We start from the raw sequence: 15711 nt of genomic DNA on the forward strand, positions 1-15711 counted from the left end.
CATTTTTAATCCAGGTGCTGCTTGACCTATTAAACTTGCTGAGAGGAGCTGATCATCAATGAACACCGCTGAATGACCATCTCTCTGTCACCAGGTGCCTTCCTGAAGACAGAGCATGACAGAGCTCCATGAAGCTGTGGCTGTGGGTGACTATGACCTGGTGAAGAAGATTTTGAAGGCTGGGCGCTGTGACCCAAACCAGAAGGATGTCGACTGGCATGGCAGGACCCCCTTGCACTGGGCTGCTGCCAAAGGTAAGGGCACCCCCAGCTCTGCTACCTCTGTGAATGGACATCATAAAGGTGATGCTGATCACCTATTATTGTATCTAGACTGGCAAAATCTCAGCTTGTGTTTGGTAATTTTGTCCCTAATGTGCAAAAAAAAGTTAAATATCAGTTTAAATGGGAACTTTGCCTACAAAACAGTTTTTGGGACTGCTGTTGAAGTGATTTTTAGCTTTTTTTCTTCCATCACACAACAATTTGCAATTTACATGATGTACACATAGGGAATGGCTGCTTTACCCCCCTAACTTTTCTAAGACATGACTCCATGAGTTTATTTCTCCTGTACACCTGTGGGAAAGAGCAGGAAGTCAAACCCACTGTATTTACACCAGGTATTTATCAAACCAAATAGAACAAAATAATAACTGTGTTTTTTACATTGCTCTTCATATCCCCGCCTTTTGAATGAGCAATGCAGGACTAGAGCTGTTTGCAGCTGCCATTTGGTCCTTCACCTTCAGAAGTGTCTGGTAAACTCAAATATCCCTTTGCAGCCCAAAAAATAGATGATGCAACAATAAATAATGTATAATTGCACACAGTGTAAAATGGGAAACGGGACCTCTACTTCTCTGAGCTACAGTATTTGTTGGGCTCTCATGTCATCATATCTGTCTTTGCTCAGAAATCAAGTGCGTGATTTCCTGTTTTACACTTAAGACCATGTTTTGTTTTGTTCTGATGGATTACTTAGGCATTTAAACATTAGCAAAGGGGACTGATCTACTTAACAAAAATGATGGTGAGAAGCTGACAGAGCCTAGATGGGATTTGGAATAGTCTAGCTCATTCAAGGCAGTGTGAAGTGGTGTAGAAATAACTATTTTTGCTTCTTTAAGCAATTCCACTGGTTAGAAAAATATGAAAGTGAAAAAGCAGTAGTTTCTCTACCTGCTATCCAAAAAAACTTTGTTTTAGTAAAGCTGTTCACAGGTTTTCTCATTCTCAATGTTTAAATTTTATTTTGCAATTGAACTAAAAACCAAAATGAAGCAGTGAAATAGCCAATTGGTCAATGAATAATTGTGATGTGCTGTTCTGAAATTAGAAAGCTTTTTGATTTGGTTGTTGTTTTTATTGTAAATTTCTTCTGGAAACAGTCTAGTTTGGGAGAAAATAACCAGCATTTTCCAATCAGTATCACTGATATGAAAAACCAAATAGTCAGGTGGGTGAAATCCGTGTCTGAGGGAATTATGACCAGCTGTTTGTGACTGCCTTGTGCATCCTGAAGGTACAAATTCTAAAGCATCTTCTCTCCTGGTTTTGCTGTGCTTTGCCAGGACGGTCGGACCTGGTCAGGCTCCTGGTGGATCACGGTGCCCGGCACTGCCTGCGGAGCGATGTGGGCTGGACCGCGGCTCACTTCGCTGCCGAGGCGGGGAAGCTGCGGGTGCTCCGCGCCCTTCACTCCCTGCATGCTGCTATGGATGCCGCCGACCTCTTCGGAGACACTCCCCGGAGGCTCGCAGAGATCTATGGACACCGGGAGTGCACCGAATTCTTGGAAAAGTGAGTAGTGGTGGCCGGTCTCACTGCAACTGCAGTGAAAATTAACTTCACTGCTCCACAGAGGACCAGAACACACAAAGTGTGTTGCTTATCTTCCCACCCAAAACCTGCTAAAGCCCTGACACACAAGCTGTAGTGGATGAGCAAACACGGGCCTGTCATGGAGTAGCCGTGAGAAGAAATTCTTATATTCCCCCGCCTCCTGCGGTTTCCCTTCGTATGTTTTCAAAGTCGTTACCACTTCATGACATCATTGTTTTTGTAAGGATGTTGCAGAGCCGTTATTAAGCAACAGAAATGAAAGACAACAACTGAGAAGTGTTAACCCCTTACAGTGGTGAATAGCAAATACACAAGTTGAATTGTTTAGGAACAGCCCTCAGCAGCTCTGTGTGTGTATATAAATTTGTATGTATATAATTTGGCTTTTTTATAGTAAAGAAAAAAGCCACCCTATTTTTTACATAATCACTGTAAATTAGACCACTTAATAGGATGGTCATATAGTACTTCCAAACTTTGGGAAAATCCGTGTTGTCTTAATTGCTTACACTTAACACTGTGGCAGCACATGCCATGAGAAATATGCTTTTTAATGGTTCCCAATTACCATTCCTGTTTTTCAGCTGTTGGCTCGGCTCACAGGTATTTTCATCCTTGCAAATGTGTTTCCCTGGATCAGAATGCTTTACTGCAGAGGTTTGAGCTGTGTCCCATCCTTCAACTCTCTAAAGGAGTGGGACAGATCACCAGAGGCCAACCAACTTGTTCAGTGCAAGCCACAGTTCCAACACTACTTTACTTCAATATACTGCCCACGAAAAATATATGTGCCAGACCCTGGAGTGCTGGGAGCTCCCAGAAGTGTTTTCTCCCTGGGTTTTTCTGTGACTTCACAGTCCCATCATCATCCTTCACAGGCATCTCTTTTACCACTTCCACATCCTCAAGACTGCTTTGGTACCATGTATATCCTGGGTTTTTTTTTATAGGCATTTATCCAACTGAAAGTCCCCAGCTTGCCAGTGCAGCACACGAGCTGCCAAGTTCAAAATCAGGCACAGTGACAGGCAAATATCTGAGGAGGCCAGTGCTTGACAAATGCCACTTTTAATTAATCCAAATAAACTTTTCTGTAGGTACGGCTGTCCTTCTGCTGTACTTCTTCAGCTTGGTTCCTGCTGAAATGCCCTATGCCCACCTTTTATCTTGACACATCAGTCCTTCCACAAGAAAAGACAACCAAACTGTGCAAAATTCCCCTGTACAGAGCCCAGAAAACTTTGTGGGGGAGGCACAAGCTCTGGTTTCCAAGCTCTGGCTGTTGGAAGCTGCTAATAGCTTTGCATTTTACCCGCCCACCCAACACAGAATCATAGAATGGTGAGAAAGGACCTTAAAGTTCATCTTATTCCAACTCCTTACCATGGACAGGGACCCCTTCCACTGGACCAGATTGCTCAAAGCCCTTTCCAGTGTGATGGAGCTGGTTGAATGGGGCCTCGAGACCATCTTAGAGCTAAAGTCTTTTTGGTTTTGGAACTGACATGCTGTAATCTCCCACTATTCACCACTTTCCTTCCACACAGATGTATCAGCTCTTCTTACTCTCAGACCTTCAGTTTAAAGGCATTTAGGCAGCTAGCAGCTGATAATGAAGCTTTGCAAATTGGAATTTTTTACTACCTAGCCAGTGTCTAGGTAGTAAAGCTCAGGTCTGCCAGACCTTTGAGAATGGGGCATTGTCTTCCAGTGGAGATTCTCTTTATACTCTTCTCAGCTCTTGGCATACTTAGTTTCTATACCAGAACAGGTGAATATTATCTAACCCAGAGGGAGAAAGTCTGCAGATTTCTACCCCTTGAATGAAAAATTTATAGCAATTACTTGCCTATTCAATGCTGTCCATTTTGCACTAATCTCACCAGTAATTCCTGCCAAGTCTGTATTATTTGCTATGTCCTGGATGTGCTCCAGAGCCATGGGAGCAAGGGGCAGGGGAATTGCTTGGATGATGCCAAAAGGCAATGCCTGTGGCAGGCAGAGGTGCCTGGGAGAATGAATGACAGGTTGATTGCCAGAATGATTGACATCCTGGTCTGAGACACCTTAGCAACAGCCCATGGTGACTCAGGTCAGCTGATGATCGGCTTTCTGAGGTGAATGACTGATTAAAGGTGGAAAATTTATCTTTTAGAACCACATGCTGGCCTGACTTACCCCACAGCTGCATGGCTCAGCATGGCTGGGAGATCTAATGACTAGGAAGATGCTTCAAATGCCCAGTCTAGAACATTTTATAATACACACAAAGCCTGTACAATCACCTCGTGGCCATAACCCAGCTGTGGGCAGCCAAGAGTTTATTACTGAGGCTCAGGAATACTTTTTAAAACCAGCCACTATAATTTATGACCACAGTGGATGTTTTCACCCTTGCACACTGGCATCACATCAGTAAACTAGGAGGAACAGCTGTCACTTGTAGTGTAATTTTGATTACCATCTGCTCCTTCAGATGCGCAGAAGGTCCCAGAGTTGATGTCCAGGGTCAGGCAGTACCAAAGGGTACAGGGCAGTACTGTGTGTGCTGCAGACAGAGAATTAAGAGTGCGCTTGCACAAAATGCTGTGCAGCATCTCTGCCCTCCACACAGTGGTGTGTGTGGGATATAATTATGAGGAACATTTTGTTACACACCATCCCTGTCAGTTTTGGATATTTGCCTGTCATGCAAAACGAGAGGAAAGGCAATTTTTAAAACAATCTGAGGGTCTTCACCAACTGCAGGGCTGATGTGCGTATCTACACAGGCCTATGAGCATCCAAATCCTTCCTGAATCCAAATTCAGCCACTTCTAGCACCATATGACCCTTGCATGCTGTTTGTTGGTCCCCAGGTGTTGCCAGCTGCATGAACTACCTGCCTACCTGGGCTGGGCCACTGAATTGTGCTGATGACTGCACCCACATGGAAATATTACATGTATCAACATGGAAATATTATTAACATGCAAATATTAGGAATATTCCTCTGCTATCGGTTCCACTCACTGACGTTTGCAAGAACATGCAAAAGTTAGGAAACAGCTGCTTTCAAAACAGCTGCTTCTGAATAGCAAATGCATATTTTGCATTAGATTTGGTTTGCATGAGAAGGATTTTACTCTCAGGTGCTATGAGACCTGCCAAGAATGTCAGAGAGACCCTCAGCCTGTGACTGTTGCCAGCCTCTCTGCAAAGTGCTAGCTGTTGAAATTGTACCAAAGGGTACTGCTATCTAAGAGCAGGGCATATAAATACTCATGTATAACTAACTTAGTAACTAAGTAACTAACCAAGTAAGTAAGTAAGTAAGTAACTAACTAACTAACTAACTAACTAACTAACTAACTAGAAAAAGGTATAGAAAAAGGTTTCTTGCCCTTGGAAGCAGATATTTAATAGAAGACAATAAGGTAGTTCATTTGGAAGGGACCTACTGCTAGTCCTATGGCCTGACCACTTCAGGTCTGACCAGAATTTAAAGCATCTTATGAAGGGCCTCTTAAACACCAGCAGCCATGGGGCATCAACCACCACTGTCAAACATAGGCTCTGTGGAGACCTTAGAGCACCTTTCAGTACCTGAAGAGAACCTACAAGAGAGCTGGAAAGGGACTTTGGACAAGGACATGGATGAGGGGAAATGGCCTGGGTAGGTAGGATTAGATATAGTAGGAATAAATTCTTGACTATGAGGGTGGCCAGGCACTGGCACAGGTTGCCGAGAGAAGCTGTGGCTGCCCCATCCCTGGAAGTGTTCAAGGCCAAGCTGGGTGGGGCTTTGAGCAACCTGGTCTAGGGGAAGGTGTCCCTGTCCATGGCAGAAGGTATGGAATGAGATGATGTCTCTTCCAACTGAAACCATTCTGTGACTATGATGTAGAAAGCCCACGTGATGAGATCCATCAATATGGAGTTGCTGGCTTTGCTCTGTGCTGGCAGCTAGAACAGCATTGCACTCATGTGACAGAAATGCTCTATTACAGAAAAAAAGGATTTTTCCTGATATTGGATGGTGTTTCTGACAGAGATTCCTGAATCCTGAGTGCCTAAAAAATCAGAGCCATGCAGAAAGAGGAAAGGGTTTGTCTTCTCTTGGGCAAGATTTACACTTGGAATGTCCATGTCTGAATCCAGGCAGTGCTGGAGCTTAGGGACTCCCTGTGAGGGGAGGTTGGGGCTGCACCACACTGGACACTGTGGTGTTTCTCAAGTGTTGGTGGCATCAGGGTTTTGACCAGACCGAGATGCAACCCCTGACCCTGCAGATGGACACCTGTGAACAGAAGTGTGTGTGCTGTGCTCACTCTTGCTTTCTCTCCCAGAGCAGAGGTGGAGAGCAGGAACTACCGCAGGAAAGCTGCACTGAAAAAAATGCCCTTAGACCAGAGAGATGAAGACTGGGAACTCAAGAAAGAAGAACTTAAGAAAAATCCACCATGTTTTTGGGAGAAATGTACGGTCTCTATTCTAAAGAAAAATGGGAGGAAAAAGGGGAAGTAGTAGTGTGCCGTGTATGTTTGGTGCCTCTGAGCACTTGCAATGCAGAGCAAAGGCACTGGCAGACCTCACGTGGATGTGCAGTGTGATATTTGGGTGAATGGAAGAAGCAGAAGGCTACAAGAGTGCATCCTTAGAGATACACTGTAAACAATCTCCTTAAGAGCTAGAAGTGCTTCAGTCTCTCTGTGTGTTTCTATGTAGCTGATCTCAAAAATAAAAACAACTGAGGAATATGTTTAAATATACCAGTACTGTAAATCACTGTAATGTTTCAAGTTACTGCAATGGCAGTTACACGTATTGCCAGGGAAAAAAATAGCCTTGATCCTATCTGATACACAAAAGTATCTTGGACTGTGGTTCTGCTTGCTCTGCTGATGCCTGTGGCCTTTGCATCTTTTCTTCTGTCACTGAGTCAACCAGGAGGCTCTACAGGGACTTGCAGCCTCTGGTGATGCCTGACTCATTTCTTAGAAGTGGGATGTACTTGCTTCTTCTGGATGAAGCTGAGATATTAATGTTGAGCTTTCACTGGACACATGGGTCCAACAGCCTGAATCTTCCATCCCTGGCCCAGCAAAAGGGAAAATGTGCTCCATCCTTGCTGCTTTTAGACAGCTGTGACTACCAAGGGTATTGGAGCACTGCCTTTTTTTTAGCATTGTTCCTAGCCATTTATATGTTTCTGCAAATAGGAGTGGTGTGCCACTGCTCCTGAGTTCTGCTTCTGCTCATCAACACTATCCATGGCAAAAGCATTTTTAATGCTTTCCCTTCTCAGTCATAAAATTTGGAATGTGACCCAGAGAAGTTTTCCATACCGTGCCAGCACTGGGCAGCCATTCCCATTGACTTCTGACATCTCTCATGTGTCAGCTTCTCCAGGCTGGGCACATCCTGCATCTGTCCCCATGGGCTGTGCAGGGTGGCTGTGCTGGTGGACACCCTGTCCCCTCCAGTGCCAGCTGAGTGGGGCTGGTGCACAGGACAGGGATTCTGTGCTGGCTGTCACATTCTCAGGGGTTTCATGGGGATGGAATGAGAGACCCAGTGTGGTCCTCTGGGGCGGTGGTATTTTGTGGGGTAACATCTGTAAGGTGCTGGGCTTTGCCTGCTGAGTCTTGTGGCATGTGAGGTTGTGAGGGGTGGATGTTGCACTGCATGTAGGGAAAGAGATGGATCTTCCAGGGCTTTCTTGTGGAAGTGGTCAGGATTGTCATGTTAAAGGATGAAGTTCATGAGCAGCAGCAGGGGAAGAAGGGATGTGTGGCTGTTTTTGTCCTTTCAAGGCCTTTCACAGGGGAGATGTATCCAGAAGAGATGCTTACAATCTGCATCTGGACCTGAGCTGGTGGTAGAAGTGACCAGTTCAGGTTCTGCTACATTCTGCATGTTTCACTTGCTGCAGTGGGTTGACCTTTGGGAGCAGCCAGATGCCCACCCAGCTGTTCCTTCACTGTCACCCATAGATGGGATGGAAAATAGGATGGAAAGGTGATGGATCGATAAATACAGTGAAATCACTCACCAGTTACTGTCACAGATGAAACAGACTTGATGTGCAGAAAATGAATTTAATTATTTACCTACTTAAAGTACAGCAGGATGATGAGAAATAAACACAAACTAGAACCCGCTACCTCCACCACCTCCTCCCCCATCTGAGGCTCAACTTCACCCCTTCATCCCCAGCTCCTCCACCTCCTCCCCCACAGCAGCACAGGGGGAAGGAAAATGAAAGTGCAGTCAGTTCACAGTGAGTTGTCTCCTCCACTCCCTTTTCATGCTGTTTCTCTGATCCAGAACAAATTCTGAGTGTTTCACTGAGCCAGAGTGCACTGGGAAAAGCCAATCTCATCTCCAGGTCAGAGCAGGCCAGGAGAGCAGTCCCACAGAGCAGGCAATCCTGTCCCTGCAGGCACTGGGACACAGAGGACACGCAGGGCTGGAGTGGGGAGGGGGCTCTGCACCCCCTGAGCTCCCCGGGGCCGTTCCTGCCTCTCTCTTTGTGGCTCAGTGACCACCTCTGGGGAGTGACAGGGCTCAGTGTGTTCACACAGAGCTATCAGCCACTGCCAGACAGTGATACAGCCCATAATATATGCCCCAGCACATGGCCACAGCAGAAGGAAAGGTAAAATAAAAGAGAGATAAACTCTGCAGTTAATTTCAGTTATTTCAATCAAAAAATGCCAGAGCATTTGGTGGCCTGTTTGCAGTATTTTTATTGCCCTTTTACAGCCAGCCCTTGTACCAGGTCTAAATAACTTTGTTACTGACAATAATTAAACTCAAGAAATTATCTACATGAAATTATAATTGAAAATATATTATGAAAGTCACATCAATTTAGTTCATAGTATTTGAATGATATATTCTTAATATCAGTGATGAGAACATTTCATCAACATTTCATCATCTACAATGCTTGGAGAGTTGCACTACATATTAAACTACTTTTTTTCTATAATGAAATATTACCATTTTGTATGGGCTCCAGATTTTATTACAGTTCCTAACTCATGCAAACCTTGCGTTTTACACTTCTTTCTAAGGGAAGAATCTTTAGCAATGCCTTTACTAATTTGGGATTGCTGAAAATCAGAAAAAGGGAGTGAAGACCCGGAAAAATGTACTGAAATACCACAATGAGAAATGTCATATGATTTTCCTTCTTTGTGACATAAACCATACTTAAGACCAAACATACAAAGTTGATGCTGTACATCACTAAGAAGGAGAAAATAGATTTCATGGCTCTGATGTGGGCATCCACGCTGAGGTCCTTCATGGAGTTTGTCTGCATTGTGAGCTTGTGTCTCCAGAGAGAAAAGAGAAGAAAAATAGCAGCAAAGATGACTACCATGAATGATGCAGCATATTCAAAGCCAGCAAGGAAAAAAGAAGGGAAAAAATGTTTATCCATTTTGATATTTGTTGACCCGAAATTTCCTCGTCCAGTGGAATTGCTGTTGCAGTGCGGTTTGTCAGAGATGTCATAGGCAACGATGCCGACAGCCAAGGCTAAAATCCCTGATCCCAACAAAAGCCAGGGCACCATCCTGTCAATTTTTACTTTCATGTAGATGAAGGACCTGTTCCTGAAATTGGCAACTTTTATGCAGTAGAAACCACAAAGAGAGGCAGAAAACCACAAGTTGCAATGATTAAAAAAGGCTTGAAAAAATACAATTAGTTGAAGCATGGTGGGAACATAAAGGTAATTTGGATAAATAAAGGAAAGAAATTTATATACCCATGAGAAGCACAAAAAGAAAAACCTGGAGCATCCCAGCAGCAGCAAGATCTTCTCATTAGAGTTCAGGGTTTTCTTTTTGACCCAGGCAATGCAAAGCACACAAACGAGGAAAGCGTTTATCCACATGCCAGGAAATGCTTCCAGGGTGATGAAGGCCACAGTTATGGCTCCATATGAAGTGAGATTGAATTGCTGTGGAGAGTAACAAGCTTCCATGGTGTGAGCTGGGGAGCAGAGCTGTGCTGGCCAAGGGGGCTGTGGCAGCAGAGCCTGAGGCAGGTCAGTGGCTGCTGTTGGTGGAGAGTCAGGGATGGCAAGAGGAGCTTTATAGAGCTGCTGCTGCTGCTGCTGCTGGGGGGGATTTTGGTGTCTCTGGCCTGGGCAGCAGGGCAGGTGCAGGGATGTAAATGTGCTGGGTATCCCCTTACCCGGGGCCAGTGTCTCTCTTTGACTATTTGAATGTTGGTTCAGGGGGGCCGTGCTGGGTGTCACAAACAGCGGAGATATTTTTCCTGCAGTGGAGAGTGTTGTGATTTTTGTGCCTCATCCCTGTTTGATCAGTGTCAGGCTTCAGGATCTGCATTCTTCTATTCCTTTGTCATCTACAATGTCCAATTTAATTTCTGATTGCATTCATTTTTAAATGTCATTTCTTTTTTTTTTTTTTTTTTTTATATTTATGATGGGCAGACTTTTGCCTTGAGGGAAATTTTGATTTCCTTATAGTGCCTGTTCTCTGCTTAAGGCTTTGATGTGAGTTTCCTCCTCTTTTCCTGAATGAAACTGAAAACACTCTCTCTGTGCTGGGACTGTGCAGGACCACACCATGGCTGAATTTTGGGCTCAGCTCTGCATGGGGAATCTGGCCCCTTGAAAACAAAATAATAAAAAATCGGAGTCTCAAATACCAGTTTTCAAGGCAGGGAATGTGTGGATTGGGTGTTAAAAAGACAGGGTCTGCTTTTGCTTAAAAGCCATCCCCTCCAGTGTCATTGAAGAAGGGGAGAGATTCACCAAGACTTTGTACCTACCACCCCCTGTGGAGACCGTGTGGTCTTGGGAAAAAGAAATATTGTAGTGATTTAAACCAGTTACTCTGGTTTAAAAGATTGTTTCTCTCATTTCATGAACAGGAACAAATCTTTTTGAAGGTGATAATATGAAAAATATACACCTGGAACTGAGTATGCAGTAAATTGTCCCTCTGAGCCAGAGCTGGTGAAAGAAATGAACAGTTAGATTCTGTTCTGTTGATGTTGGAATTATTTAATATTTACATGACCTGCTGTGGATTGTTAATTTTGGACACCTGCCAGACCCTCCACCCAGCCTCTTCTTCACTCTTACTCAGCAACAGGTAAAGAGGGAAAATAGAAAATGGAAAAGGTCATGGGTTGAGATAAGGACAGGGAGATCACCCGCCAGTTACTGTCATGGAGAAAACAGACTCAAATTTCAAAAAAAATTAATTTAATTTATTGCTGTTTGAATATAGAGTAGGATGTTGAGGAACAAGCACAAAACTTGAACGCTGTCCCTTCCACCCTTCTTCATCACAGCTCAAAATTCACTCTTTCATTCCCAGCTTCTCCACCTCCTCCCCAGCATGGTGCAGGGTGACACTGAATAGGGGTTGCAGTCAGTTGTGACAGTGATCGCAGGGGTCCCAGGGTGAGGGAAGAGATGAGAAAGTTGACTCCATGTTCAGAAGGCTGATATATTATTTTATGATATATATTATGTTAAAAGCTGTACTAAAAGAATAGAAGAAAGGATTTCATCAGAAGGCAGCTAAGAATAGAAAAGGAATTAATAACAAAGGTTTGTCTCTGACCGAAACAGTCTGGATGGCTGGACTGCGATTGGCCATTAATTAGAAACAACCACATGAGACCAATTACAGATCCACCTGTTGCATTCCACAGCAGCACATAATAATTGTTTACATTTTGTTCCTGAGGCCTTTCAGCTTCTCAGGAGGAAAAATCCTAAGGAAAGGATTTTTCATAAAATATCACGGCTACAGTCAGTCTATAAAAAGCTTTCTCTTCCACTCCTTCCTCTTCATGCTCTCTTCCCTGCTAGAGTGTGGACCCCAACCATGGTCTGCAGTCCTTCAGGATCAGATGTCTCCAATATGGGTGCTCCTCACACTGCAGTACTTCAAGGCACAGCCACCACACCCAGCATTACAGGTGATAATATTGCAAAAAAACATAGACACAGCAGAAAGAAATATAAACCTAAACACAAATAAGCCTGATGCTGAGTACAGTCATTTTTCAATCAGCAAATGCCAAAGCGCTTCAGGAAGCTTTGCAGTACTCTTATTGCCCCTTTGCATCCAGCCCACGTACCAGATCTAAAGGACTTTGTTATAGACAAGAATTGAACTCAAAGAATTACCAAAATGAAATACTAGCAATAATCTAATTCATACTCATTTGACTGAAGGAATTTGAAAGATTTTTTCTTAACTTTGATGCTAAAGAGAAAACATCTGTATCATCCACACTACCCAGAGAGCTGCATTAGAGATAAATTGACTTTTGTCTTATAGTGAAATACAAAGACTTTGCACAGGCTCCAGCATTTATTACAGTTCCTACTGCATGCAATCCTTGCACTTAACACAGGATAGAATCCTTATCAGTATCTTTTCTAGTTTAGGATTGCTGAAAATCAGAATAAGGGAATGAAAACCTGGAAAAGCATACAGAAATAGTAAACTAAGAAATGCCACATAATTTTCTTTCATTGTTGAATTACCTAGTGACAGGATCAAAAATATGAAGTTAATACTATACATTATAAAAAAGGAGAGAATAGATTTCATGGCTTTGATGTGGGCATCCATGCTGAGGCTGTTCATGGAATTTTTCTGCATCTTGCATTTGTGTCTCCAGAGAGAAAAGAGAAGGAGAAGGGCAGAAGAGATGACTACTGTGAAAGATGTGACAATTCCAAAGACATAGATAAAATATATCTGGAAAACATTTTCATCCACTTTGCCTCTAACTTTTAAAAAATTTCCTTGCCTGGTGGAATTGCGGTTGATATTGAGCTGTGTAACAGCAAAGTCATAGGCGATGATGCCGACAGCCAAGGCTGAAAGCAATGATGCCAACAAAAGCCAGGGCACAATCCTGTCTGTTTTTAGTTTCAGGTAGATGAAGAACCTATTCCTGAAATTGGCAATTTTTATACAATAAAAAACACAAAGAGAGGCTGAGACCCACAAGTTGGAAAAAGTAAAAAAGCTTTGAAAAAATACAATTAGTTGAAATGTGGGTTGAACATAAAGGTAATTGGGATAAGTTATTGAAAGGGAGTAATATACCCATGAGAAACACAAAAAGAAAAACCTGGAGCATCCCAGCAGCAGCAAGATCTTCTCATTAGAGTTCAGGGTTTTCTTTTTGACCCAGGCAAAGCAAAGCACACAAACGAGGAAAGCATTTATCCCCATGCCAGGAAATGCCTCCAGGGTGATGATGGCCAAAGCCATGGCCCCATATGAAGTGACATTGAATTGCTGTGGAGGGAGAGAAGCTTCCATGGTGTGAGCTGGGGAGCAGAGCTGTGCTGGCCAAGGGGGCTGTGGCAGCAGAGCCTGAGGCAGGTCAGTGGCTGCTGTTGGTGGAGAGTCAGGGATGGCAAGAGGAGCTTTATAGAGCTGCTGCTGCTGCTGCTGCTGGGGGGGATTTTGGTGTCTCTGGCCTGGGCAGCAGGGCAGGTGCAGGGATGTAAATGTGCTGGGTATCCCCTTACCCGGGGCCAGTGTCTCTTTTGACTATTTGAATGTTGGTTCAGGGGGGCCGTGCTGGGTGTCACAAACAGCGGAGATGTCTTTTATGCGCTGGAGAGTGTTTTGATTTTGAGACTGATCCCTGTTTGATTAGTGTCAGGCTTCAGGATCTGGGTTCTTCTGTCCCTTGGTATCCTCCAATAAATAAGTCAGTTTTTGATGTGTTCATTGAAAACTATTCTTTATTTTCTTATTTTTTGATATTGATGGTGGGCAGAGCATTGCCTTGAGGAAATTTTAATTTCCTGATATTCCTGTTGTCTGCCTTATGCTTTGATGTGTGTTTCCTCTCTGGTTTTGCTGATAGAAGAAAAACTTAGTATAGCATAGGGAATTTCTTTCCTTATTCTTCCTTCCTTCCTTCCGCCACTTCCTTCTTCCCATATGTTTGTGAGGTGTATGGAAGTTATTTGTATTAGAACAGGAATGTGAATATTAACTGTCTGTGGTGGGACTGATCTAGTACAGAGATATTAAATGAAAATTTTAATTAGTTAAATTAAATTGCAACACAATACCATGGTTAGGACCCGGCCTCAACTCTTTGTGGGGTATATTTCAGCTTAGAAAAATAATGCTATAAAATCAGTCTCCAATGCTGGATTTTCAAGCATGAATATACGGATCAAGTGCTTGACTTGCAGGTGTTTTCTGCTGGTTCAAATCCACTCCCTCCAGTATATTTTGAGCAAGGGAAGGGTTGTCCAACAGTTTGTATCTCCCACCCATGTGCATATTTTGGATGCCCTTGTGCATCTCAAATGGCCCAAGACTCCTGTTTTTGTGCATCTGGTCGGGTACACAGCTGTATTGGGATCTGAGTCATGTCACACAGATAATAAATTGGTACCATCTGTGCTTGTTCAGGCAGAGCTGCTTTCCTCTCCAGAATCTTTCTCCCTTTATGACACGGGGAATCCCAGATGATTAGCCTTAGCTAGCTAACTAGTTAGGTGAATGGTTGCCTAAGTTCTGGGCCATTCCTTTACAGTTGTGTGTCAACTCTAATGCACGATGTTTGTGTCCTTAACAACTGGAGAGGACTACTCTGAGAAACAGTTCCCACAGGGGGAAATTTCCCCTTGCCCCTATCACAGGTGACACCCTCGGAAATAAGATTTTTTTATTGTGGAATCCCTGTATGACTTGCCTTAGATAAAGCTTGCTTTTTCCAGATCTCCAGGCTGCTTATGTACCATTTTCAACTGAGTTATGGCTGTGTTACTGCTCTGTTACTGCTGGCCAAGCAGTGTAGCTCTGCCCCAGCAGATATTCTCAGTGTGGCCTGGTGATAACCCAGATGCTGAGGAGTGACAGATTAAGCTGATATCAGTGAATCTGGCTGAGATCTCCATTGGGATAATGAAGTCAGGAAATCCTAATCTCAAGAACCTGCATGCTGATCTCCTGCACCCTTTCTGCCTTATCTCTTCTTAAGGGTTCCAGCTCAGTACAAGCAGGGAGGAAATGCAGATATTTTACAAGTAACATAATTTAGAGCATCCTCCCTTCTTGTTTTCACCTAATTTTGGCACTATTTTAAATTCACAAAAAAAAAAGTATATAAACCTGACATGGTGCAGCAGTGCATCTGTGTCAAACCTCTGACTTTGCTCCATGCTCTCAGCTAGGACAGCACTACACTGATGGGACAAAGCTGCTGTATTAAAGTGTGGAGGAATAGAATGCAAGAAAATAGTGTGGAAGATAGTCTCACACCTGAGGAGTTACAGCTGGACTAATCACCAAAGATTAGGAACAAGACTGCCCTTAATAGGCCACAGCTGTGTCCAATAAGAGTGCTACAAAAGAGTGGGTTAGCGAGCTGCAAAGAGAGGTGGGGTTTAGTGGCTGTGCTGTGAGGAGCTGCTCACGAGCAATCACTGAGAAGGTATGGGAGCTTTGCAATAAGATGACATCATTAAAGAAAAATGATTTTTTTTCTTGCTATTTAATGGTCAGTCTTGTGGAGAGAGCTCCATAAACTCTGAGTGCCTAAAACATCAGAGCCCTGCAGGAGGAGGAAAGAGTTTGTCTTCTCATGGGCAAGATTTACACTTGGAATATCCATGTCTGGATCCAGGCAGTGCTGGAGCCCAGGGGCTCCCTGTGAGGGGAGGTTGGGGTTGCACCACGCTGGACACACTGTGGTGTTTCTCAAGTGTTGGTGGCATCAGGGTCTTGACCAGACCGAGATGCAACCCCTGACCCTGCAGATGGGCACCTGTGAGTGCAGCTGTGTCTGTGCTGGACTGTGCTGTACAGGTGGAGAGCAGGAACTGTTACAGGAAAGT

The 15711-nt window shown here is 43.8% G+C and overlaps 3 protein-coding genes across 3 annotated transcripts; 1 reads left to right on the plus strand and 2 right to left on the minus strand.

Moving 5' to 3' along the window:
- Positions 1-115: 115 nt before the first annotated feature.
- Positions 116-6350, plus strand: ANKRD66 (ankyrin repeat domain 66; the record flags this gene model as incomplete). Its single annotated transcript, XM_084202200.1, has 3 exons — positions 116-254; positions 1574-1802; positions 6173-6350. The coding sequence occupies 3 exons, from the start codon at positions 116-118 to the stop codon at positions 6348-6350; spliced, it is 546 nt and encodes a 181-aa protein (XP_084058326.1).
- Positions 6351-8865: 2515 nt separating this feature from the next.
- LOC311151574 (taste receptor type 2 member 7-like) lies at positions 8866-9825 on the minus strand (the record flags this gene model as incomplete). Its single annotated transcript, XM_084202125.1, has 1 exon — positions 8866-9825. One exon carries the CDS (start codon positions 9823-9825, stop codon positions 8866-8868), a length of 960 nt encoding a protein of 319 aa, XP_084058251.1.
- Positions 9826-12214: 2389 nt separating this feature from the next.
- Positions 12215-13168, minus strand: LOC311151314 (taste receptor type 2 member 2-like; the record flags this gene model as incomplete). The annotated part of the gene is made up of 1 exon (XM_084201668.1): positions 12215-13168. The coding sequence occupies one exon, from the start codon at positions 13166-13168 to the stop codon at positions 12215-12217; it is 954 nt and encodes a 317-aa protein (XP_084057794.1).
- Positions 13169-15711: the final 2543 nt, after the last annotated feature.

Source organism: Fringilla coelebs (assembly GCF_963513975.1).
Source record: "Fringilla coelebs genome assembly, chromosome: 3".
NCBI lineage: Eukaryota > Metazoa > Chordata > Aves > Passeriformes > Fringillidae > Fringilla > Fringilla coelebs.